Below are 26107 nucleotides of genomic sequence, written 5' to 3'. Positions count from 1 at the left end.
AGCAGACTGAATTCCGAAAGGTCGGCGGTTCAAACCCAACCCGTTGCACTATTGTCGTACCCACTCCTGGCACATGCTTCACGCTTAATTGGAGGGGAAAGGGGAGTAGGCTAATATTCTTTTCAAAAAAACCCTATTTTACCCCTTTAGGGATTCAATTTTCGAAAATTCTTTGTTAGCGGATGTCTGTGTCATAATAGCTATCTCCATGCCAAACAACCCAATCCGTCCGTCCGTTTAAGCTGTGCGTTAAGTTTCCAAAGGTTTCTTTATTTGCATTTACAGCTAAACATAAAACACTTTCACGAATAGGGCTATAAGAGTGCACCTATTAATACGACACGGCCAAGGTAGAGCGTCGCCCGCCCCTGTTTCCCACTCGACGGTGAACTATTGTTGTTTTCTATAGTTCTAGCATTCCAGCTTATTTATAAACCTATAGCAGAATTTCTGAAGCTACGTGTGAACCCAGTTCACACGTATCTAAGTTCCCAATAGAACTCAACAATGTGAAATCAATGCTATTTTGGTTCAATTCTAATATGCGTTCTGTGTAAGTGGATGTTTGTTTTTCTGATTCCCATACAGTACTCATCATTCTACGTGATTAAAGCAAGATTGAGGAGATCCGTAGAAGAACCAGAGTAATCGTGACAGAACATCCTTCGGGTTATGAAGCTGAAGTGACAATGTGCGGGGCAAATAACCCATTATCACCACTATATCGCACAAGTTTAACAATTTCGACCATCAAAAGGAGTACAATTGTACCTACTTTGAATAAATGTTTTTGACTTTGACTTTGACTTTGAAATAGAAGAACCAATAAACGTTGGCTTATGATTATAAGCTGCTGAAATGGCGGCCTCGCAGTGGAAAGATCCTTAGCAGACCCTTAGCTGAACAGACGACATCAAACGAGTCGCAGGAAACTGCAAGACTGCAGCATGTGGAAGTCCTGGCAAGAGACTTATTATGTTCAACCGTGGACATCTATAGTTTGACGACTGCCGTCTACTGACTGACTGACTGACTGGGCGTCGACTTTGTCTAGTGGTCCACCTTTATATAATGGTACTATATATGCCAAAAAGTAGTTCATGATCCTGAAGAATGTAATAAATTTCTGTTCTAAGGCAACTAAAAAAATAAATTGTAACATGGATTTGAAATATCTAGGCACTCATTAAAACTTCAAAGCAAAATAATATAGGCTCCCAACTACAACTAAGCTGCTACGTTATAAGACGTTGAGACTAATAATGTACCTAACAACAAAGTAGAACTAGCCCGAAGCTATCTTTGTAGACAACTATGTTTTAAGTTGAACTCGTCAAAACTACATACGGATAGACAGCAAAAATAACTTTTTCAAGCACTGTTATGTTGAGAAAGGTGCATGTGGGTGCTCTCTCCACTCTCACAAAGGCTTCATGCCCGAATGCCAATTAGACAATTTATATTCCCTGCATCCTAAACTCGAAAACAACTCTCATTCGGGACATATATAAGCATATACATTATACCTACTTAATTTGTCATTCAATATGAATCTAAAACCTAAAAAATCTCAAGAAACTCAAAATATTCATACCAAAACCCAAAACCTAACCAAAACTAATATAAATATGTAATATGTAAGATGTAAGAATTTTATAAATTAAGTAATACTTCTTGGAAAGAAATTCTTTCCATAAATTGGAAACCAGTCAGAATTATAAAATCTTTTTAATTGACATTGACATCACCAAATCAAAAGATCATTCACGATTACAAAATTCTTGCATGGATTCAAAAATGAATTAAATAATTAAACGTAATAATAATGATCTAAATTCAACAAGTATTTACGAAAAATTATTATAAAACGACAGCAACTTCCTATAACCAATATAAACAAAAATCTTGATACTAAAAATGCACTCCTCAAAAGCATTTTCTCTCACGAATGGATTATGGGATAATGTTCTTAACTCTTCTCGAATGTTGGGAAATAATGGCGTAAATCGTAGACAGTATACAAAACAAGCGAAGGATAGTGTTTGTATCTTCAGCTTATCGCGGAGTTTGGTAAATAATAGTGTAAATAAGAGAGGGTATGCGAAAAAACCGAGTGACGATTGTAGAAAGGCTTGCGTTGATATACCACCGGAAGTAGACCCTGTATGTAATCAACCGAATGAAAGAAAAACTAAGAAGAAGCAGGGCATCTTGCACAAGATTAAACTGAAAATCGTCGAAGGAGGAACAAATTTTGGGAGTAACTATATATTTCTAACTATACTTATATCTAACTATTTTTCATGTCTAATTTGTTTTAAATTCTCTTCTCTGGAAATCCATCGCTAATAGTCCTTAGGTGTCATCAGATTCTATTTTGTGAGACAGCCATTATAATCGCTATCATCCATTGGCCATAGAACTATAAATTCAGACAATTTTAATAATTATCTCAGTGTGATAATTATTAACCGCCATTTCTTTTTTCACCACAAATGGAGCCTTCTACTTCAGCGGTGTTATTCAAGGCACGAATCAATAAATTCCTGAAAACCCGGGAACGCGTTGATGGTTCCTTTGGTGCTGCAAATGTTCATGGTCATATTATTACCAACCTGCTCGTTTGCTCCCTATTTATTTAAAATTTAAAAAACCCGCAATTTACTAGCAAGTCTTTTAAATAAGTAATCCTGTAGATCTCGATATAGTTGCTTTGTCATCGGAACGAAAACCACAGTTGCAATTTCTCGACTTCCTAAATTGGGTGCACTTTACTTAGGAAGTGCAGTTCTGAGTACCGTTTAGCTATATTTCTGCCCATCTTAACACAGCTCCATTTCGAAGTCTCCAACGTAAAGACAAGGTGTGCAAGGAAGTAGTCGTGTCGGAACCGAAGGCGTTGCCCGATCCAGTGCCTCAGCCAACCCCGCTACCGCCGCCTCGGCCTGCTGTCCAAGTGTCAGTACTAGGTGCCGACACTAGTTTAGGGCAATATGTGGCGTTGCTGCTCAAACAGTGCCCTTGTATAAAAAAGTAAGTAGATTAATTTTCAGTAGAGTATGCCGTATTTAACAAAAGCTGACTCGCCTTGGCATGGTACAGGTAAAACTCATTCTATATACCAAATGTAAATTTGACCATCAGCATTTACTTGTGTTTTGGATTATATCATGGATGATGTTATCGAGTATCTTTGTATGTATGTTTGCAAGGGCATCACGTCCGAGACCTCGCCTTTCATGCCATAGAGTTTTGCTGTAGAAACGGAGAAATCTTATCGTACCAATTTTGGTTAACCTTGCCGCGTGTATTGCTTAAAATTTTTGCCAATGCTATCATTGTTTTGCAGGTCCTTTGAAAGGCTTCAAGTTTTTATATTTATTTTTGTTTAATCAGAAACTCCCTAATTTATATTTCAGGGTCCTTGAGACTTAACGTTAACTATCTTACCAATATTTGCTACGATAGTTGTATAAAATGTATGCACTATAGCTATGCAACCCACTCCAATAAGGATGCCCCATTTAGGAGTCACACCCGTATAATCAATTGCTTCCTACACGATGTTTATCCTATTAAAATTCCATCTTAGATTACCTTTATTATCATTTGATACAAAAATTTCTAGTTGTTGAGATCATACGTAACTCCAACGACAGAAGAATCTGGTTGATTCGAGAACAAAGCTATTACCAGTGGCTATTACAGACTCAAGTTTTGTATTGCTTATACCCTGAATTAGTATAGTAAATAAGATACTTTTATCTCGGAAAATCAAAGAGTTCCCGCGGGATTTAAAAAAAACATTTCACGCGGTCAATGTCGCCACGTCCGCCTGTATCATTTAGTCATTTATCATGATATGCATACTCGGTAAAATATTACGTACCTACGTATATTCCGACTATCACACTAATATTATAAAGGCGAAAGTTTGTGTGTATGTGTGTGTGAGTGTGTCTATGTTTGTTACAAGCAAAAACTACTGGACGGATTGGGCTGAAATTTAGAATGGAGATAGACTTTACCCTGAATTAGCACATAGGCTACTTTTTATCCCGGAAAATCAAAGAGTTCCTACGGGATTTTTTAAAAACCTACATCCACGCGAACGAAGTCGCGGGCATCAGCTGGTATGTTATAAAAATTTTAGCTGATGCCTGAGACTTCGTCCGCATGATATTGGTTTTCAAAAATCTCGCGGAAACATTTTGATTTTTCCGGATAAAAAGTAGTCACTCTCCAGGACTCAGGTCTGTAATTACTTATACCCGTGCCAAAATTACGCCAAACCACACTTTCGGAGTTATAATATGGGTGATGAAAAATTAACTTTGTAAAGTTTTGAACCACAACATTGTGTAAATATAAAGTTATTTCATTATTTCAATGCATGTCATAATACGAATATTTGATAGAGCTTCATTTTACCAGTTCCATGAGGCGAGCATGACGCATGGCCGCTCTGGGACCGTTCGTCTTTTAGTTACATAACATCAATTTCATCTGTAATGTTTATTTACACGAGCGCCCCGAAACCCGACATAAATAATGGACTTTTAGGCTTCATCCATATTGCACCTTTTTGTGTAAGCTCTTAATCTCTACTATGATAAGGAAAGCCTTTTCCCTCCCGTCAGCGTTTAATATGCTGTTACTTTGTCTGTAGGTTAAGTAGGACCGCGATTACACCTGTAAATTTTACTCACGTAAATGTACTTACAAGAGTGTTTACATTAGTTTTGTCATAAGTTAATCATGCAAGCTACTTACGTAAGTAAAACTTAGAAGTGAATCCGCGGTCTAACATAAGTCCCTCTTATTGGTACATGATTAGAACGACGCTCAAGAATGTAAAGACCTGCGTGCCAACAGGGGCCGATAGGGGTTTATTTTATCGGTTGCTCTTAACTTTCTTAGGTACCGTTACCTAAATTAAACCTTTTTTCGAAAGCGACTTCTAAAGAACTACCCAAAACAAGTAGGCCAATTACAGATGTTGGTCTGCGCAGATATATCCAAGAACACAAGCCACACGGAGATATGTTTTTGACTTTTGTAAGGTATAAGGCAGTGTTTAGACTGGACTAATTACTTCTTTTGCGATCACCATTTACTGTAAATATTTGCTAGATATATTGCAAAATTGCTTGGCAGTACGAGACGTGACGACTAACCAAATGCCCTCACAAGATACGCCCGTATCGAAGCCTTCAATCGCTTTAGTTTCGAAAACATGAGTTCCTTTGAAACTGTGCATGCATTCAGGAATCTTAGATGTAAACAAAACGAACTTCATTCCTCTGTGCTTTCTATGTTAATTTATACGCCCAAAGGCTTTAGTATAAAAACACTCAAAAGGTTATGAATGTGCATCGCATTCCAAAAACATTTTCCATTTTCATTTCCACGTGAAAATATATTATTACGTTTGTCCAGTTATATTTCAGCGGCCGTCAGCATTAATCTTTTTTACTTTTCAACTTTTCCCATAAAGCATGTTTCGACTTCACTTGGAATTTGTATAGGCTTTCATTCGTTATACAGAAGTTTTGCGTATTCCATCAAGTAGGGTTGTTGAAATACAAGGTCAAGGTATTTATATTCGATGGTTTGATTTATTGGCTTCAAATACACTCACGAGGCATAATTTTGTGAAAAGCATTAAGTATACCTATTTTATTTATGGTAGTATAACTGGCCACTATGAATAATATTGAGTTACAATTTTATTTAGAGAATTCCTATTCAGAATATGTTGTTATATTACTACTACTTTATAATAATAAAAAATCTCCAATATTCGAGAAATGTTTTACTGAAACAAGTAGCTAACATCGTCTAGGGAGTAGGGACTAATAAACTGGAAAACCTTTGATGAAAAACTCAATCATATCTAGCGGAAACATTCGACAGAAAACATTGAAATATGCAGGTAGGTACTAGGTAGGTATATTTCATACATAAAAAGAGGAATTATAAAAACCAACGTTCATATATTTTTGTATTTTCTGAATGGGATATCCAATTATATTATTATTTCCCGAGACTCTTCAGTAAATCATATAATATATGAAAATATAAAAAAAATATATCATATTATATTTGTGTGTAAATAAAAATAGTCTAAAACAATGGGTTTATATGTATAAAAAAAGAAACCCATTTAAATAACTACGAGACTGCTTTTGTAATATCTATTGTTCTCATTCCTTTCAAAAGATCCGTCGACAATATCTAGGAAACCATTTGCCACCATCTAAAATCTAGATATTATTTTATGCTACTTTAGACTCAATAAACGTTTAACTTTGAAAGCATACTCGAGCTTTTCGAAGACAAAAGATTGATAAGTAGACACTTTACCTGAATTGGAAATGGTTAGGCTGAAAAAACTGCATCTTATCAACTTTTTTGATGTTCTTTTCTTATCGATGACAGATTCGCTCTTGACTCCGCTTGATCTCAAGATAAGAGTCATGATGTATTTTAATATACTAAGTTCGGCTAATAAGCCCTTAAGTACCTGAAAATGGTAATTATTGAAACAGGTATCTCTAAATGGCTGGAGTGCATCTGGAGTGAGTCGTATAGGTAAGTTTAAATAAAGTCCCGTGAGAAAGAAAAATGAAATGTTAAAAAAAAATGTTTCGTACCTACCTACCAGCCAAGTAAAAGTAATGCCTCCACTATAGTGACTTACAATACAACACAAGATTCGGTTCCCTACCCAAGATGCCCAAAGGCTTTACTACTCTTCCGAATCGTTGTCACGCGCATAATAAATGTCACTCTCAGTACGTGAAATCACTGACGCATCCGGAATAGGTGCACATCAAACATTTACAGGAGCCTGACATGCCATTATGTCGGGTCATTCACAGAATGTAATAAAATGAGTCGGGATTTTATGAGCTTCGAGTAGGTACGTCAAGTCTCTTGCGTCGTCTTCTACTTTTTTATTACAAAATATTTTACACAAACTTTACGGTTACTGAAATAATAGTTTTATCCTTAGATTCAGGTAGGTAGGTCTTTATTGGTAGATTTGCTATACCTTGTCAGGTATCTTCATAGTGTTTTTAACCCCCGACCCAAAAAGAGGAGTGTTTTAAGTTTGACGTCTGTGGCATCGTAGCTCGTAAACTAAGGAACCGATTTCAATTTAGTTTTTTTTTGTTTGAAAGGTGGCTTGATCGAGAGTGTTCTTAGCTATAATTCAAGAAAATTGGTTCAGCTGTTTGAAAGTGATAAACTCTTTTCTAGTTACTCTAACCTTCACTTGTTGGGGGGAAGGGGGGGGGGGGGGTTAATTTTTAATTTACACTTGTTAGATTTTGTTATCATCAAAATTTCTAGTTCTGATAAAATGAAAATTGAATTTTTTATCATAAACAAATTCGGTCTCGTGTAGACCTTTAATAGATTAATTCTAGGGTTAATTATGTACACTAATATTGTAAATGTGTGCTTGTATATCTGTTACGTTTACTTTTTATCTAAGTTAATGTTTTTGTATACTTTTTATACTGAAAAATCAAACAGCTGTGACGAGATTTTAAAAATCTCCAACGTGTAAGTTAAAGTTGCAGGCATAATCCTGTAAACCGTAACAATCACAGATGAATAAAAAGCTTTAAAATATGAAGAAAAATCTTTTACAATAATTGGACAAAAAGACGAAAACCACAAAGATCACACGAAAAGTCGGTTTTTGATATTCATGCAGGGTTCAACTTTAAAGTCTGAATTTTATGGTGAATATCCAAAACCAACTTTATGCGGGTTGGCACCTTTTTGCGTAACAACGTCCAATTGTGATTCGTCTACCCGCAGTGTGATTAGCCTAAGCTCCATATTACAATCTTACGCTAATGAGACAGGTCTTAATTGATCAGGAGGATAATAATAAACTATCATTCTTACATAATATTACATGGAATAAACTTATTCTCTCAGAGAATTCCCAGATACACCAAATGACAGAGATATTTTGAAAATAGGTGTACATTAAACTTTTATAGAAGCCAGTAGACATAACATTTAGATAATTCACAGAATGTAATAAAAAGACGGCATTTTATAGGTATGTCGTGTGCCTTTTATGGCAAAATATAAAATGTTTTGTCTATTAGAAAAGTGACCTTTTCGTTTCTTTGAAAGAAAGAGGTCTTGGATAGTTTTATTTTGAAAGTTGGGAAGTAAATGATGATAAAGAAAAGCTGATTGATTAAAACATTCAATTTTATATTTGGCGGCTCGTCCGCAGAGGTTTACCTACTAGACAAAAACTCCGGATGGGTTCGAAACTAGTCGGGCATACACCGAGTGAGTTCAACCGTCAGACATGTTTTTTATTTAAAAATATTAAATGATGGCCGCGACTTCATTCGCGTGGATTTAGGTTTTTTTAAAAATGTGGCCCATCCTTTTTTAAAAGAGCTAATAACTTTCAAACGGCTGAACCGATTTTCTTGGATTATAGCTAAGAACACTCGATCAAGCTAACTTCCAAACAAAAAAAAACTAAATTAAATGAATGGGCCGGAAAAAGCTAGCAGACATACAGACAGACAGATAGACAAACACACTTTCGCATTTATAATATTAGTATGGATTAAAGTAATTTTTCTTCCAAAATCTGCATAGCCGAGATGTAGTTTAACTCGTTAATAAAAAAAGGCACTGCATGCGGAAAGGAAAATAGAGCAAAGTGCCTCGGCGCCAGTACAGTGTTTCTTCGATCATATTTATAACAGAAAAGACTGGAAGAAAAGTCTTGTTATTTTCCGCTTTCACTTAACGACCAACGTGTTATCTTAAGGACCCCTATAGCGAGGCATGGCTTGTTGTAATGGGAGGGATTCCAAACGGGGAGGCGTTAGGTACGAGAATAAGAAAAGTCCGGCCATATATTCGCTAAAAGGTTTCACTGGATAAAACTGTCACATCACTCTATGAAAATTCAGTTTAAAATTAAATGCGCAAAACTGGTAATGTTAGGAATTAAAAGAAGGAATAGTAACACTGCATAGGACTAACATTAACAAGTTTTATTATAAAAAATTAAAAACGACTACCCTGCCAAAAAACTAATTAAAAAATAAAAAGTGCCATTTGAAAATGGCGCCTGACAGTCGCCATATTTAATTTTGAAGATTCTAACGATACCACACACATCCAAATCTGTAAGAAGTTATGGTGGTATAAAGAAACTCTCATAAGTACATGACTTGTACATGAATCCTGAAAACATATCTAATCCTTTTTTGGGAAGTTGTGTAAAAATACTTATATTTTCTTCGTGTCCTTTCGAATACTTTACGGGAAAGCTCTTTCCCCCACTCTAATAAATGGCTTAACAGAGCAGAACTTATTGGACGTGTTGCTGTATTTACTTCAATTCATTTCTATGCTTTACAGTCTACACATATATCTGTTTTTTAATGGTTTTATATGGTGATGAATGATCAATTAAGACAAAAACGTAGATCACACTAATATTATAAAGGAGAAAGTTTGTATGTGTGTGTGTGTGTGTGTGTGTGTGTGTGTGTATGTTTGTTACTCCTTCACGCAAAAACTACTGGACGGATTGGGCTGAAATTGAGAATGGAGATAGATTATACCCTGGATTAGCACATAGGCTACTTTTTATCCCGGAAAATCAAAGAGTTCCCACGGGAATTTTAAAAAAGCTACAACCACGCGAACGAAGTCGCGGGTTTCAGCTAGTCTTATATAAGAGAACAAAAAAATACTTCAATTTTAACCCCCGGCCCTGAGTGTGACCCAAAAAGAGTGGTGTTATAAGTTTGACGTGTATATCTGTGTATCTGTGTATCTGTCTGTGACATCGTAGCTCCGATTTTAATTTAGTTTTTTTTTTGTTTGAAAGGTGGCTTGATCGAGAATGTTCTTAGCTATATTCCAAGAAAATCGGTTCAGCCGTTTGAGAGTTATCAGCTAGCATATCTAGTTACTGTAACCTTCACTTGTCGGGGGTGTTATAAATTTTTAATTTACACTTATTCATATTTCAGATTGCGTTTATATGAAGCGACATCAAATTCGGAATGCTCTCGAGACTTGTGCCAAGTGGTCCAAGATCTTCAACATATCGATACAAACTGTGTGGTTCAAGCGTTCAGTTGTGCAAGCTGTGAGCTTGAACGATGTCTTCAGGTTTGAAAGGATTTTTCAACTTGTAGCTTCTGACCGATTTCCTATTATCATTATAATTAATAATAATAATAAGTCTGAGTTTGTACCGCAATTTAGGGCTAGAATGATTTTAGTTTTTGATATACTTACTCGTAATTACACTTTGTATATATTTTTAATCATGTTAAGTATGAAGGTATAAATGATTAAAAATTCATTGCATAGCTTTGTTATTTAGTATCTACCTATGTGTAGGTTTGTAAATGTTGTATTGTATTGTATTTCTCATACGAGTATGTTTTAGTGGTTAGTTTTTGAACACTATTAAACACACTGTTCTCAGTAAGAAGGGCATTCTGAACCACCAGTAATTCACTTGACGATTCAAAATCACTTACTCATAAAAGTTTCATCATCATCATCATCATCAGCCTGCGGACTTCCACTGTTGGACATAGGCCTTCCCTAAAGAGCGCCACCACACCCGGTCCTAAGCCTTCCTCATCCAGCCACTTCCCGCCAGCCGCTTTATATCGTCGGTCCATCGTGCTGGAGGGCGTCCCACACTACGCTTACGGTCTCCACTCAAGGACTTTCTGGCTTCGACGGCCATCGCCTCTAGGACAGGCCTGCCCACTGCCACTTCAGCTTGTTAATAGTTTGGGCTTCTCAGTGACCTTGGTTCTCCTGCGGATCTCCTGTACAAGTTTATTGAAATAAAAAAACCTTTCTATTCTATCTATCTCTACGATTTAGTTGCCTACATTAAAAAAAGCCTACATTGAAACATAAATAGGTTAGCTAAGTAGCTAAGTACCTATCAAACCCTCGATTTTCTTGCAAACTCAGTTTTACATCTTATAATGTTAGTGTAGCTGTAGATATGATAGATAGGGAGACTTAAAATTCAAAAACACTTCATGCCGTGCCTAGTTGTAAAGTGGTTGCCGACGATAGACTCAAAATCTGCATATCTTGAAGAGCACTTACCTCCCCAAGTCGACTTGAACTGAAACAAACTTCAACAATTTTCACCAAGTTTCTCAATACCAATTTATATTCAAAGTTTGTTGTAATTTATTTTTTAATAGGTATATATAGCATAGTGTTTAAAATAACCGTAATTATAGACAAGACTAACGTTTATTAAAAAAATACACGGATGTTAAAAAAGTAAAGTAGATACTCGTACCTACTCTTGTGAGGAAGAAATTTGCTTCTCTCTCTCTCTCTCTCTCTTTAGTAATGGCCGAATTTACACTAGCGGCACGCTATGATGGCCGGTTTGACACATTACAATAGTGATGTGGAATGTCAATTTATTCTCGAACAAAAAACAATTAAGTTTTGTTTTTGTACCTGATTAAATAGGTTTAATAAAACAAAAATGTATATGTTTATTTAATTTATTTGAACGAACTGAATATTTGAACGAAAATGAATATACATACTTTATATGCACACAAGAAACATATGAATACAAAAGATACCAAAAAAGGTGCCACAAAAGGCCATAATTAATCAGATTCGTCCATACTACTATTTTCACTGTCGTCACTGCTATCATCACATACATTAATAATTATATGTTCGTTTTCTATAATATTATCTATTTTCACATCTCTTTCATAATCTTCCCTTATTAATTTAACAGTTCTATTCACAACCTTTTCCCAGTCTCCTTTAGTCACATGTTCACAAGCTTCTTCTAATAATTTTAGCATTTTTTTTGTGGTAAATGGGGGTTCTGTATTGTGTCTTGCAGCATATCCCTTAATTTGAGCCCACACCAACTCAATCGCATTATACTCACAATGGTAAGGCGGTAACCGTATAACTCTGTGCCCATGTTCTAATGCTATTTCGTCAATGACGTATCGGATCTTGGTTGGTTTGTTTTCTTTTAAAAGACGTACTAATTCCGCTTTTAACATATTCATGTTTGCATCTACGCCATTTTTACGAAGCCATGCGACGATATCAGCTTTCTTTTGGGATTGGGCAGGTGGCTTGTCAATTTGCATCGAGTGGTATGGGGCGTTGTCCATAATTATAATAGATGGTTCAGGGAGGCTACACAACATTGAGGTAAACCATTCAGTAAACTTTTCTCCATTCATGTCTTCATGATAGTCTCCAGTGGTTTTTGACGCAAAAGCCATGAGAGAACCTTCGACAAACCCGTTGATGGTTCCGGCGTGACAAATTATAAGTCGCGATCCTTTTCCTACAGGAACTTTGGAAGTAGATGCTGCTGTGTCATCGTTCCAAGAACGGCCTACAGTATGGTTAGCATTAAGCCATGTTTCATCCAAGAACACAACATTTTGCCAATTTTTGATTTCTTTCACTTGCCGTAAAAAAGTATACCTTGCCATCGCTATATCAAATCTTTCCATCAATATTTTGCGTTTGTTACATTTTTTGTATCGAAATCCAATGGTCTTCAAAATCTTCGTTAAAGAACTTTCCCCACCGAAGAATAATCCAGCTTCCTTCAGTGAATGCACCAACTTTTTTCTTGTTGGATACTCCTTCTGTAAATAGTAGCCGTAAACATGTCTTCGGATAGCATCGGCATCAAAGCTATCGATGCCTACGACTGGTTTTGCTCGTTTTCTCTTTTTTGGTGTGTGAAGTTTATTTTCTTCTGTGCCAGTCTCGCCATATTTTTTTTTAGTTATCCGTCTAACAGTTCGTTGTCCAATATTAAGCGCATCAGCTACGCGTTCAACCACTGACGTTATAGGTAAAATTGGCCCTCCATTTTGAGCTTCACGATCGAAATAGTTACGAAGGCGTATTACGAACTCACGTGTCTGACTATTTAGAACAGTTCTCTGCGTACGTTCGGTCATATCGACGAAATCCACAACAAAGGGCTTGAACAGAGTCCAAATTAACGAGCAAGGGTCAACAGTAATGCAGTATCAATATTTGAAATCCAAAGCCAGGTCAAAACTATATCACAATCGCATTGCACTGACAGTTTATACTTTTCGAAGCAACGTCAATTCGAAACTGCTTTGTTTTGCATTGAGCATTGACGCGAGTTTGCCGGAGGTAGTAGTTGTGCTAGCCAGCGATCCTATGTGACGATCGTATTAGATTCCATTTTTAAAAATTTATTGATATTTTTTTGCGATTTCAGAGGTTTGTCCACATAGTGAAAATTGTTCATATTCACAAGTACATTCACCCCTTAAATGGTGCAAACTGATTTTTCTACACTTGTATACATTTAAGAAATCAATTTAATAAATAAATTTTGAGTCCTAAACCTAAAACTACATTCGATAAAATTTATGAATCTCTGCACATCACTATCGTCAATAAAGTAATACAATTATTTCCTTCAAAGTCGTTATCAATTAATACGGAACTTCATGAGCGGACAAACGTCAAACCGGCCATCATAGCGTGCCGCTAGTTTAATAATAAAATAATCCATGTATTATGGATAAGGTACTTAGCAACGTAGTAGGTATAGGTAGGTACACACTATACCTACAGATGGATTACGGATACTACAGAAAACAGTATCAATGATAAAAAATTGTAAACTTTAGTGATGGTCGTATAAAAATGAAATTGAAGTCCCACTTCAATCAGTTATTTGTATGCACCAAGAGATTTATATAAATAAAATAAATATTATTTTATTTGGGGTCATAGCGCAAATACAGTATGTATACAGTATAAAACACAGAAACATACAGGAAAGAGATCACAAATACCAAGTCTTAAATTACGGCTTTGCTATGCAATTCAACCGAGAAAACCTTAAAAAAAGAAAACCTAAGAATTTTTTTTGGACCATAGAATGGGTTAGTTGGAACCTTTATTTAGTTGGGTCTTTAAACCTTAATTTAGATCTCCTTTCGATATATAGCTTTCGCTTTAACCTAAACCTTATCGGAAAGACTTCAAGTTAACGAATACCGAAATTGATGCCGTTTTCCATTCTTACCCACAACAAAGTAAAGTAATCTAGACAACACAATAGAATGAATTGCCAGTGGCTTGGTTCTCGTGGTATTTGCAAGCAACTGAGGGTGGTGACCCTTCACCGCTTGCCAATCAATACCGCAAACGACCACGTACTAAATCTTGCACGTTATTCACATGATTAAGGCCTTGGCAAACCCCTTTTTAGAGGCCATCATAAAAGGTTTTAACGTGTTATTCGGTTGGGGATGTAATCACGTCGCCACAATCATAATATTATTGTGGTCAGACAACTTGACAGATCACTTTACATCGCTTCAATGACGATAGTTCACTCTGCCAACGATCTCTATGTACTAAGTAGGTACACATAGGTAGAGTTACACCGTTAAAAGCTAAACACCAAAAATGTAAAATATACGCAACACAAATGAATGATGAATTTTAGCACATTTTTAAAGATGTTTTTATTACAAACAAAACAGCGATATAGTATAGAGTTTCTTATAATAGGTATATCTTTATTAGTATATTATAGTGTCTATAACTTTTTAATCCATACTTAATATTTCAAATGCGAAAGTGTGTCTGTCAGTCTGTCCGCCTGCTACGTTTTCACGGCTCAACCGCTGAAACGATTTTAATGAAAGGTACAGAGTAAGCTTACATCCCGGGGACGGATATAGGCTACTTTTATCCCGGAAAATCAAAGAGTTCAAAGTCAGATAGTTGGGTCTATCCGTTTAACCGATTTATATGAAAGGAACAGAGGTAGTTTACGCCCCGGAAATTGACTTCGGCAACTTTTTATCCCGGAAAAACAAAGAGTTCCCACGGGATTTTTAGAAAACCTAAATAAACGCGGACGGAGACGCGGGCATCAGCTAGTCTAATAATAAATGAGCATGGCGACAATGGGTTACTCCAACCGTATTTCTGTGGTTACTCCTGTGTAAGATTGGATACAAGTAATTTATCACCAAGTAATATGAAATGTGGGTAATTAATATTTGTTCATTATTGGCCTCCCGTCACTACAGCCGCGCCCTCAATGCGGTCGTGGGTATGATTAAATGTTATTGACCTTTTACGGTGCCACGGAACTTCAACAGCACAATAAACGAACCTCCAAACGTAAAACACAATTAAAACTAGAGATGGTCTTTATTGCTACTTTTAAATCATTTTCATTTGGTGAAATTACTATGTTTCTTCACAGCGATTTTGCACGGAAAATGATTTTTCAATTTTCGCATTTTACAATCTTTTGTTAGAACTAGAAATTATGATCATGATCAACAGCGCTGATATTTGACAGGAGAGTTTTTACGGAAAGCGAATTTTCGCACTTATGATTGTACAAATGCGAAAATTCGCTTTCTGTAAAACGATGTTTCATGATTTTTCACAGGCTACTTTAAATAAAGTAGCTAGTGAAGCTTTCCCATTATTTTTCACATATTACCTGTGAAATGGTCCATCTCTTATTAAAAACACAGCCCCGTTTGTGATTATGACCCAATTATTCAATTTCTACTTTAGAATTCAGTTAAAAGATCTCTGGCACGGTAATGGTATGTATACAGTATTCCAACTTCATACAAACGGGCGAAATGCAAGCTATACCTACGCACCTCGATGTCGGCAGGCGCTCGACACGCAGACAGTCGCGACTGTGCCGCAGTGACGAACGGGCGGTGTTTTGTTTTTCTAACAATAACCACGCGATTTTTTCGTTGTATGTGAAACCCGATCAAAGAAGCCACAATTTCAGCTCAGAATGTCGGTATTTAAGGTACCGGGACTACAATAAGATTAATTCGCAAACTTTTTTGATTGTACCCAGCGATGATTTTATGAAATATATGCAAAAAAATGGAGAAAATATTCCGAACTTCATTTAAAACCAAATATATAAATTGTAAAGTAACTGCAGGTATCTATAACCAAGGAAAAGATATTCCATTTTCTCCATCTTGTCCATGTCACCCAAAACAATTTTTGATTAAAAGCTTTATACTAGAATGCGGATTTTTTAAACTTTAAAATTTAATAATTCGTAACGTTCGTTTAATTTCCTACATCTCAGTCGAGGCGCAAATATTTTTCGGTCTCGAATATATAAGACCGATTTGTTATTCAATCATAAACATGATTTTTTAATTAAATCTACCAATCAAAAAACAACACGCATTTTTATTGGACATTTCCTATGCAATTCACAAAGTATTTTATTTGTTTATATAAAAAAGTATATTTACAATCACAAAACTAGATGGAAACACAAAGTAGGCAAAAATTAAAATACTGGCGGCAGGCAGCCCTATTGCATGTTTACGTACCGCGCAGCTGTAGGTATTTATTTCAAAGAAACGGCCGAGTTAGAATACTGTATCTATACTCTATACTAATAAATAAAATTGGAGTGTCTGTCTGTAATTTCGAAATAACTACCTCATATTAAGCTCATATGGTTATTTGAACGATACCATAACTGAATCACACGTTTTTAAAATTTTTGTCTGTCTGTCTGTCTGTCTGTCTGTCTGTCTGTCTGTCTGTCTGTCTGTCTGTCTGTTTGAAAAGGCTAATCTTTGGAACGGCTGAACCGATTTTGACGGGACTTTCACAGGCAAGTAAAGGATTGACCAGGGCGTAAAATAGGCTACTTTTTTAACCGACTTTCAAAAAGGGAGTTGTGTTTTTCTACCTATGTACACCGAAATCTCCGAGATTTCTGAACCGATTTGCGTCATTTCTTTTTTAATCGATAGAGGAACTTTGCGACATTGTTTCATAAAAAATTTGGAGTCCAACTCCTCAATCCTGATGCTGCAGGGGATCTGACCAATCCACGCGGGCGAAGCTGCGGGCATCAGCTAGTAGATAATATTACCGTGTCTCTGGCATTGTACGGGGGAAAATAAACGGATTTTACTGCATCGCTATACAATATTATATTATGTATAAATCCGCAATGTGTTTGTCTAATAACTACCCACATAGTCTCGTCTCTATGTTGTTCGTATTTACCTAACTATTTTAAACCTAACACGTGGAACATTTTTGTTATAATAATGAAAACCGTATTTTTTTAATAGCTATAGGTACCTAGTTCATTTATTCATGTAGCTAGGTAAAAAATCGATGCTCATGAAACATTATTCACGAAGCATGAGTGCTGACTCATTATGTTTTCAATTTTTCATATCGTAGATCGTAGTTTTATTGTAGACTGCATAGTTTGTCGGCAGTTTCGATGCAACTGCAATACTAGGTACTTACTGCACCCAAACTGTAATTTGGCTGTCTGCTTGCTGCAGTCCAAATGTAGAACAGCTATATTCTCATACTAGCTGATACCCGCGACTTCGTTCGCGTGGATGTAGGTTTTTTAAAATTCCCGTGGGAACTCTTTGATTTTCCGGGATAAAAAGTAGCCTATGTGCTAATCCAGGGTATAATCTATCTCCATTCTAAATTTCAGCCCAATCCGTCCAGTAGTTTTTGCGTGAAGGAGTAACAAACTTACACACACACACACACACACACACACATACAAACTTTCTCCTTTATAATATTAGTGTGATCTTGACTGAATGCTGATAAAAATGCTCTGATGGCATTACCATAATCCAACAACGGCCAAAATTAATAAGCAATCTATTCGTAATCTGTCTATAAGTTACTAACGTAAAAGTTACGTATCAACGTAACTTTTACGTTTGTAAAAATCGAAAAATTGTATTATCTTTTCAGACAATCATCAGATTGTCTGAAAAGATAATACAATTTTTCAAAAACACACACACACACACATACAAACTTTCTCCTTTATGATATTAGTGTGATGTGATGTGATGTGATGTGATGTGATATTATTGCTTTTCAGAACTCAGATATCGTGTTATTACTGGAAAGTGGGAGTGTGTCCATGGATATGCCAATAGTTAATAGGTTCAACGTTCAGGCACCGATAGTAAAAGCTTACGCCGATGCCATTGCTAAGGAATGTCCGAATGCTTTTATTATTGTTTGTACTACACCTATTGAATGCATGGTGCCATTGATTGCTGAGGTAACTTAAGTTTTTGGTATATTTTTATTTAGATTTGTTTTAATTCATAGATAAATAAATCTAAATCTATCGTTAAAATTTCCTAAAACCGGCAATTCCCGTTTAACGTCCCACGTTATTGAGGCAAGTGTACAAGTGTAAATTAAAAATTTATAGCACCTCCGACAAGTGAAGATTACATACAGTAACTAGAAAAGAGCTGATAACTTTCAAACGGCTGAACCGATTTTCTTGGATTATAGCCAAGAACACTCTCGATCAAGCCACCTTTCAAACAAAAAAACTAAATTAAAATTGGTTCATTAGTTTAGGAGCTACGATGCCACTGACAGATACACAGACACTCGTTAAACTTATAACACCCCTCTTTTTGGGTCGGGGGTTAAAAACGGCGAAGATACATGCCTGAAAGTTTTCCATTAGGTAGGTATGTTCTCAAAGGTGAAAATCTGCTAATCCACACTTGGCCAGCATGTTGGACTATGCTTTACCTTTCTCAGTTCAGTACGTTCAGTAGTGGGCCGGCGATGGTTTGATGATGATGATGAGTAAGCAAGCAACCTCAATTTTTTTAATGTCTATCATCTCTTCCGAATAGGTCTAAATACCTAATAATATTATGTTTGCAAGGTCTTGTACTTTAACCTTTTCCGGTAAATTTTACAAAAATTTCGACAACAGTTTAAAAGCACTTTCGTCTTAACGACCGGAACATCCATCGCCATCATGCCCCTCTTTCCCTTGATATTTTATTCAAGCTTTTTTATTAAGTATTAAGAGCAATATTATGTTGTTGCTGCCTCAAGAGTTTTATAATTTAGTGTTGCTACTTATATATAGTCTGGGTAGTGGTTACATCGATGTATGCATGTCATTTGCACATAATAATGTCTAGATTTCTTATTATTATTGTGACTTATGCCACTCTGAGAAGAGAATACCCTTCTCATTTTGAGACGACGACGCCCATGCTCAGTAGTGGGTCGGCGATGGGTTGATCATAATGATGACTTACATCATATTCCACTGCTGCTACTTATAGATTACAACACTGTATGCAAGGGGCGACTAGCAAATTCGTTAATAGACGGCAACACATAGGCGGTTCCTTTGGTACTACAAATGTTCATTGGGCAGTGGTAAGGAAACCCGACTGCTCGTTTGCTCGCTTTTTTATTTAAAAAAAGCATCAGTTTCAGAATTCATATTTATTTTATTCGGTGCTTCCTTTGTTTTATTCAGTTTTGTCAAAATCCTAGTGACCTGCTTTATGGGAACTTTTGCTTTTAATAAATATTCATGAGAACAACCCAGATATCCGTTTTTTGTATTACGTTTTCATACTTATCTTATGCGTAAATCTAGTGTATAAGTCACCAACGAAAAACAAGAGACTTTTTAAAAGCGTTTTACCGCAACGAGCGTAACATCCATACTATCCATACCTACTAGTATTATTATAAATGCGAAAGTGTGTCTGTCTGTCTGTCTGCTACGTTTTCACGGCCCAACCGCTGAACCGATTTTAATGAAATTTGTTACAGACTTGGGATACATCCCGGGAAAAGACATAGACTATTTTTTATACCGGAAAATCAAAGAGTTCCTTGGGATTTAATAAACCGAAATCAACGCGGGCGTAGCCGCGGGCGTAGCCGCAGGCATCCTCTAGTAATACATATTTACCTATATTTTCTCCAGTAACTACAAGCTATCTTATAGGTACTTACTCCCATAGATTATCACAGCTTCCTTTGGACATTAAAAGTTTTACGAACTTCCATTATCGGAATATCAACACGTTACGACGTCCGATATGGATCATCAATGTGTACTTAATAGTTGTTAGCATTATTTACTTCTCTATTCTTTCATCCCACACCTACGAGTACTTTTTCTTTAACTGAAATAAAAACGTCATTCAGCCGAGATATTTCATTGAACGATTGTGATTTCATTGATTAAGGCCATGGATGACCAATCAGATTATTGATAGATGACGTGATCTAATTTTTTCACATGATTCATCAAATAATCTGATTGGTCTTTTTTTCATTACCTCGATGTTTCGAGCGTGCCCGATTCCATCGGGGAAGCTGCCCAACGGCCTGCGGACTAAACACCTTCTCCATCCGTTCGCTCTATCTTTTAGGTAATATCCTTCCGTTTCATCTGAGAATACCTTAGCATTTCAGATGAATAAATACATAATTCTGATTTGTCTGCTGAACACATTTCTGCTCCACTACACCTAAGTGGATACCGGTTCTAAACAACCACTTTGGTCCTATGTTGCTTTAGTACATTTTTATTTTCGTAGACGCTAAAGGAAACAGGCTGGTACAATCCTCGTAAGTTGTTGGGCTCACTAGCGGTCCCAGAGATGCGTGCAAGTACCCTCGCAGCTCGAGCCCTTTGTCTGGAGCCCTATTATGTGCATGTGCCCTGCGTCTGTGGAACTGAAGGACCTACTTTGGTACCTTTGTTTTCAAAGGCATTGCAGTATTTTGACTTTAGTGAGGTAACATTATTGTTGTTTATATTCCTGTATTTCAATATACATGTCTAATAATTTCAATACAGTTCAGTGAATGTGAAATAATTTGGTCACTAAAATTGCTGTTTGATTTGAAATTTTCATAAATCAATTGGATAAGCCCATTGAATTAAATTAGTACCTCAATAACGTGCATCTTAGGTACATGACGTATAATATGCGTGTTCGGTACCTAATTAATTAGACAGACGATAAAGCATTAAAGTAGCAGAGTTAACGCTCTACAAATACCTATACATATACCTATACATATAGAAGGTAAGTATGTGTCCCAGCCTCAAGTGTGGTAGTTTTAAGTCTTCCCTTTAGGTATGTATGTAACTACTACTTTAGAAAAGCTGTTTCAATTAAAAAATCAAGTTCTATGAAGCTATCAAAAGTATTATAATATGACACTGGACATCAGACACTGTAAGCAAAAACCAGTTGCAGGCCACAAAATTTTTGTTCAAATTGACTCTTCTTATGCTTAGTAATACAAACGTGTTGGATAAGCCTGTTATATCAGTATGCACTTTTATTCGATATCCTAATCGAAAATTTACAAAACCAAATCCAATATTATCTTGTAGCATAACGCGGAAATGATGACGCAGACCGTTCGCTGCGCTGCATCAGCCGTGGCTCGAGCAGATGGCAATTGTTGCAAAGCTGCTGAACTAAGCGAAGCACATGCTATAGCGGGGCTGGTAACGAGAGTGGCTTGGGCGTTACTGTGCAAGGATGTACCGAGGATATCTGGATTTGTTGAAACGGACCCGGCGCAAGTCGTATCTCCTGCCAGGTTAATTTTTTATTACTTGCTTAGTTTAGGTTGTATTCGCTGAAATTTTTCAAACATTTGTTTTTTTATTACTTGCTTGGATTGAGGTGTATTAGCTGATATTTTTTGAACATTTTTTCGAGAGCAGGTGTAGAATAATCTATATACGGGCTGGAGTTTTGATAAAAAGGTTATTTTCCTGCTTTTTAAAGTATATTTTAATAGATGATGGACCTTTAGTTTCATCATCATTATCAACCGATAGTCTTTTGTAGGGACTACCACACGCCACGGCCATGCGCCGCCAGAATCGAGCGGCTTCTTGCAACTGGTTAGATGATTATCTGTCGCTTTCATCATCATTGTAGCAGATTGGGACCCCAATAACGTCTATCGGTTTTTTGAATTATGTGCCCTGCGAATTATCACTTCAGCTTCGCAATCCGTTGAGCTATGTCGGTTACTCTGGTTTTTCTACGGATCTCCTCATTTCTAATTTAATCACGTAGAGAATCTTCAAGCATTACAATTTACAAGGTTTATTTTGTACATCACTTTATTCTAGTTTAAATTTTATTATCGAATATTCGTGAATGTGCGTACAGGCGTTAAATAGTGGAAGTGAGTCAGGGACAAAATTGGATTACTGGATAAATTATCGTGCATTTAAACGGAAATGTCCTTGGCCCAAGTTACAATAAATTTGATAAAGCCGTTTAACCTTGCCATAAAAACAATTCGTTATTTATTGGAACGTGCGAGTATCAGATTGCAAAAGTAAGATAACTATCGCTCTCTGAAAAGTCGGCAGAATTAAATTTATAATAACTTCAGCATGTTTGATAAATTATACTTATACGTATGTGGTGCCAAATAGTTAGTGTCATAGAGCCTTTCGTTGTCTCTGCTACTTGAAAAACGGTCCTTCGAGGCTCGAGCTTACGAAACTTTTTTACCATCAGCTGCAGCAGGGTTATCACATTGGAGTTTAAACAAATTCTTTAAGTCCTCATATCAAACACGAGTATCATGCTACGAAACTCATTGCTTTTGGTAGATCTACACATCATTCCTAAAGTCAGCTTATCGGGATGTTACTAACACCTCATATTATAACTATGCTGAGAAGAATAAGTTATTGTCAAACGGGCTATACCAAAGAATAAGAAAGGTATAAAAAATATTAGATTGTTGTATATTCTGGATAACCGTACTTCAACCATGGGACAGGATAATGTCATTTGTAGGAATTAATCTTTAGCTATCTTAACATACAATACAGTATTTGAAAAGCCTAGAAAATCAGAACTAAGATATGCAGAAAGGTACAATACAAATTCTGTCTTCAGATTCATTGCGAATGCCGTGGAGATTACGGGCTCGGGGATCACTAAGAGCCTTGGATTACCGAAAATGTCGGATGCAGAAGTAAAACAAGTCGACGATGCCCTTAACAAGCTTTATTTCACGCAGCAGATGGTGAATGATTGGTATTGCAAGTACTGTAGTTCTACGAAAAAACTTGACGCCTGCCAAACACATTTCTTCAACCCGAAAGCTTCGCAACGTTTCGAAGATTGCGCGTACGCCGCCCTTTGACTGTGATTTTAGTGTTATTTTTGTATCCTTTAATTACGTCTTGTTAATGATATGCTGTTTTTTCATTACGAGTAGATATTTGGTAGTATTGTTTGGTCAAGTCAGTGGTTGAATTGTGATTTTTTTGTGTATCGTAATTTTGAATATATTGTTATAATAAATATTGTTGTTTCTTTGTTATCCTCCTTCTTTAGCAAAGCAGGATTTAATAAATACAATATCAATGTATCGCGAAAAAAAGTAACAAGTTATAAACTGTAATTTTTTTAATAACTAGTCAATGGTTATCTCATATTTTGACGAAATGAAAGACTCAAAATGAAATCCTTCCTACCTTTATCAAATTCAAAAAGCTTGTGTATAGAATATATACGCACTACATCGTCATTTACTTACAAAATTCTGTTAGCTTCTAGTAATTTAGCCCGTTTTCAAACTTAGCCATACCTAAATATTCTAGCGTTAAACCAAGTTAAGTAGCTATCCTTAGCGATGTTAGCGCCTTTAATATAAGCGTTTAATTTACCGCTACAACACATGTTAATCTATTTAGTTATCTAGGCAATATTAATTTTAGTAAAATATATGTACAAAAACAGAACCACGGATCTTTAGCATGTTTTTAATTACTTCAAAAAAAGTAGGAGGTTCTCAATTCAACACTTACTTTTTTGGTGATCTTACTCTTATGGTAGGGTGGTAACTACCCACGGCCGAAGCCTCCCTCCAGACAAAAATCACTCGCATTCTTTGCTACAGCTAGTACCTAAATCTTTTTAACCACGTATTGATTTGAATGAATACCTCAGGTTTTTTGCGACTGACGTTCTTATAAGTGGCACGGGGGTATGCGACAAAATGGCACTCCCAAAAATAAGCCCTTTTGAAATGGAGTTGTTGGACGCCGCATTTGGCAACGTCAAAAACAGCGAAGACCTTGCAATAGCCTGGAACCGAGAACACATGGGATACCAATATTCATCTGCCAAGATTGGATCGAAAAATGAATTCTTAAGCTGGAAAAATCTCGAACATACTCGTATACAACCCTGCATAGACACAATAGTGGAGTAGGTAAACACCTTTTTAATGAAAATAGGTAAAAAATTCCTGTCTATAAAAATATTGAATATTTGTGAACGTAAAACGTATAAAACATATTAATTTGGAGTCTGTAATTCGTTTGAAATCTAATTATTTATCAAATTATAAAAAAAGTAAAATAAAAACACACGTTTGGTTAAATTTTACAGAGTTTCTTTTAAATCACCTGTTCTTGAAACATCCATGTGACATAGTAAAAGCTTTATGAAGTCACAATATCAACAGTTTATGGGTCATTAAACAGTTCATAAATACCTGATCACTGTTTGCTCTATCAGCTAATAACGTTGACGATGAGTTAACAGCTTTAAGCCTTGGTCAAATAGAACGCGTATCTACCTAGCACCGCATTGTAGCGTTGTAGCGGCGTCGCTTTGGTCTTTGGATGTCAGTCTGAAATTGCGACTGGCAACGCTCTACAGTAGAATATGTACTATTTTCAGAGCGTACCGCAGATCTCTCTATCTTTGGGAAGTTTGTTCGCTATTAAGGGGACTCGAATGATTCGGATGTGGAATAATCTTTAGGGACTTTCGTAAGCTTTTATCATGATCACAGAGAAAAATATTATCGATTTCCGATTAGCTGCCACAATTATGATTTTATTGCTATTTTAATGGGATTTATCATTTGTATTACTTGTATAATTTAATTTTTTAGTTTTTTACTAATATTGCAAGTGCACACAGCACATAAACATTGGGCGCTAAAATTAAATGTTGTAAAAAAAATGTCCTACGCCACGTTAAAGCGCCACGTAATGCTAGCTATAATTAATAAGAAATTAATTTGCTAGCGCGCGCACTCTTTTCGGCGATAAAATAACGACACCACTAGACGCTATAATGCGGGACAGGCACGCGTTCTGTTTGGCGAAAGCACATACCATACATCGTAATTTGTGGTTAGGTGTCACTGACTTTGTACGTTTTGGTAAGAGTTTGATTACAACCAATAACACGATTACTTTCACTCAAATGTTTCATGAATAAATGCTTATTTATATTGCTCGAAAATTGCTTTGATATGTCTTTATAGCATGAAGTGATTCACCGCTGGCGAGCTAGCAACCAGTAAGTTAAACATCGTACATCGTCGTGAGGAAACCTTCTTAAAGAATTTTGAACAAACTCTACAATTGTTTTCTATGATAGCATAGTAAGAGCCTCTTCTCTGTTTCAGGTAGGTTACTAATGGTCTTATAAATTCGTATTTGAGACAAATATTTATCCATTCTATCATTTACTTAACTGTTCACATTATAGGTACCTAAATATTATCTGATTATATAGGTATCTTTTAAAGATAGTGTATAAGTCGCAATCTTCTTTCGTCAATGTCAACGCTCATACTATCTGAACTTTTAGTTTAAAAAGATGAAAGTATTTTTTGGAACTAAATCATTTCACGAGGAAGAAAGGAAGGTAGAATAACACATTCACATTTAGTATATACAGTAAAGTCTACAGAATAATTAAGCTCACTCACCAGCCCACCATGCGAATCTGGAACGATTAGCTAGCTATTAATATTTTTTGATTATTTACTACACAATAGTATATTCATAGTGAGTATGTATTTAATCTTGAATAAGCGAAGTATTAAATTCAAAGGAAATCCCGATATAAATGAAATCTATTCAGTAATCAGACTCAGAAGCAGCCTCTTGTTTGAAAATATATTTGAATGAAGTATTTTCATATTTTGCCTCTTTTAAGCCGCTGCTTTGGGAGCTTATTATCCTCATCCAATCCTATTCATTCCAGCTATTCAACTCGAAGTCATAATATTAATGAGGTCATAATGGTAGAAACACATTTGCAAAACGCTATCGCCACGCCAACGCTACGTATCATGTTGAGGTAAATCTATAGTATTTTGTAAGGCCAGAAAC

At 36.1% G+C, this 26107-nt stretch overlaps 2 protein-coding genes across 5 annotated transcripts in view; both read left to right on the top strand.

Annotated features, from left to right (window-relative positions):
- Positions 1 to 26107, top strand: part of LOC123873853 (protein PRRC2C) — an 88771-nt gene that overhangs the window by 28796 nt on the left and 33868 nt on the right. The gene's annotated exons all lie outside the window — the stretch shown is intronic.
- LOC123873846 (malate dehydrogenase, mitochondrial-like) lies at positions 1757 to 24332 on the top strand. 4 transcript variants are annotated; one of them, XM_045918930.1, is made up of 7 exons: positions 1757 to 2260; positions 2832 to 3033; positions 10044 to 10185; positions 18005 to 18190; positions 20511 to 20711; positions 21320 to 21531; positions 23919 to 24332. In XM_045918930.1, exons 1-7 carry the CDS (start codon positions 1918 to 1920, stop codon positions 24181 to 24183), a joined length of 1551 nt encoding a protein of 516 aa, XP_045774886.1. In that variant the 5' UTR covers positions 1757 to 1917; the 3' UTR covers positions 24184 to 24332. The 4 variants fall into 4 exon arrangements, with proteins under 4 accessions (XP_045774886.1, XP_045774887.1, XP_045774888.1 ...); XM_045918931.1 differs by lacking the exon at positions 23919 to 24332 and adding an exon at positions 22860 to 23259; XM_045918932.1 differs by lacking the exon at positions 18005 to 18190.

The sequence above is a fragment of the Maniola jurtina genome, chromosome 17, assembly GCF_905333055.1.
Source record: "Maniola jurtina chromosome 17, ilManJurt1.1, whole genome shotgun sequence".
NCBI lineage: Eukaryota > Metazoa > Arthropoda > Insecta > Lepidoptera > Nymphalidae > Maniola > Maniola jurtina.
Note: the sequence above shows the minus strand (reverse complement) of the source record. Positions and strands in the feature narration are given on the sequence as shown.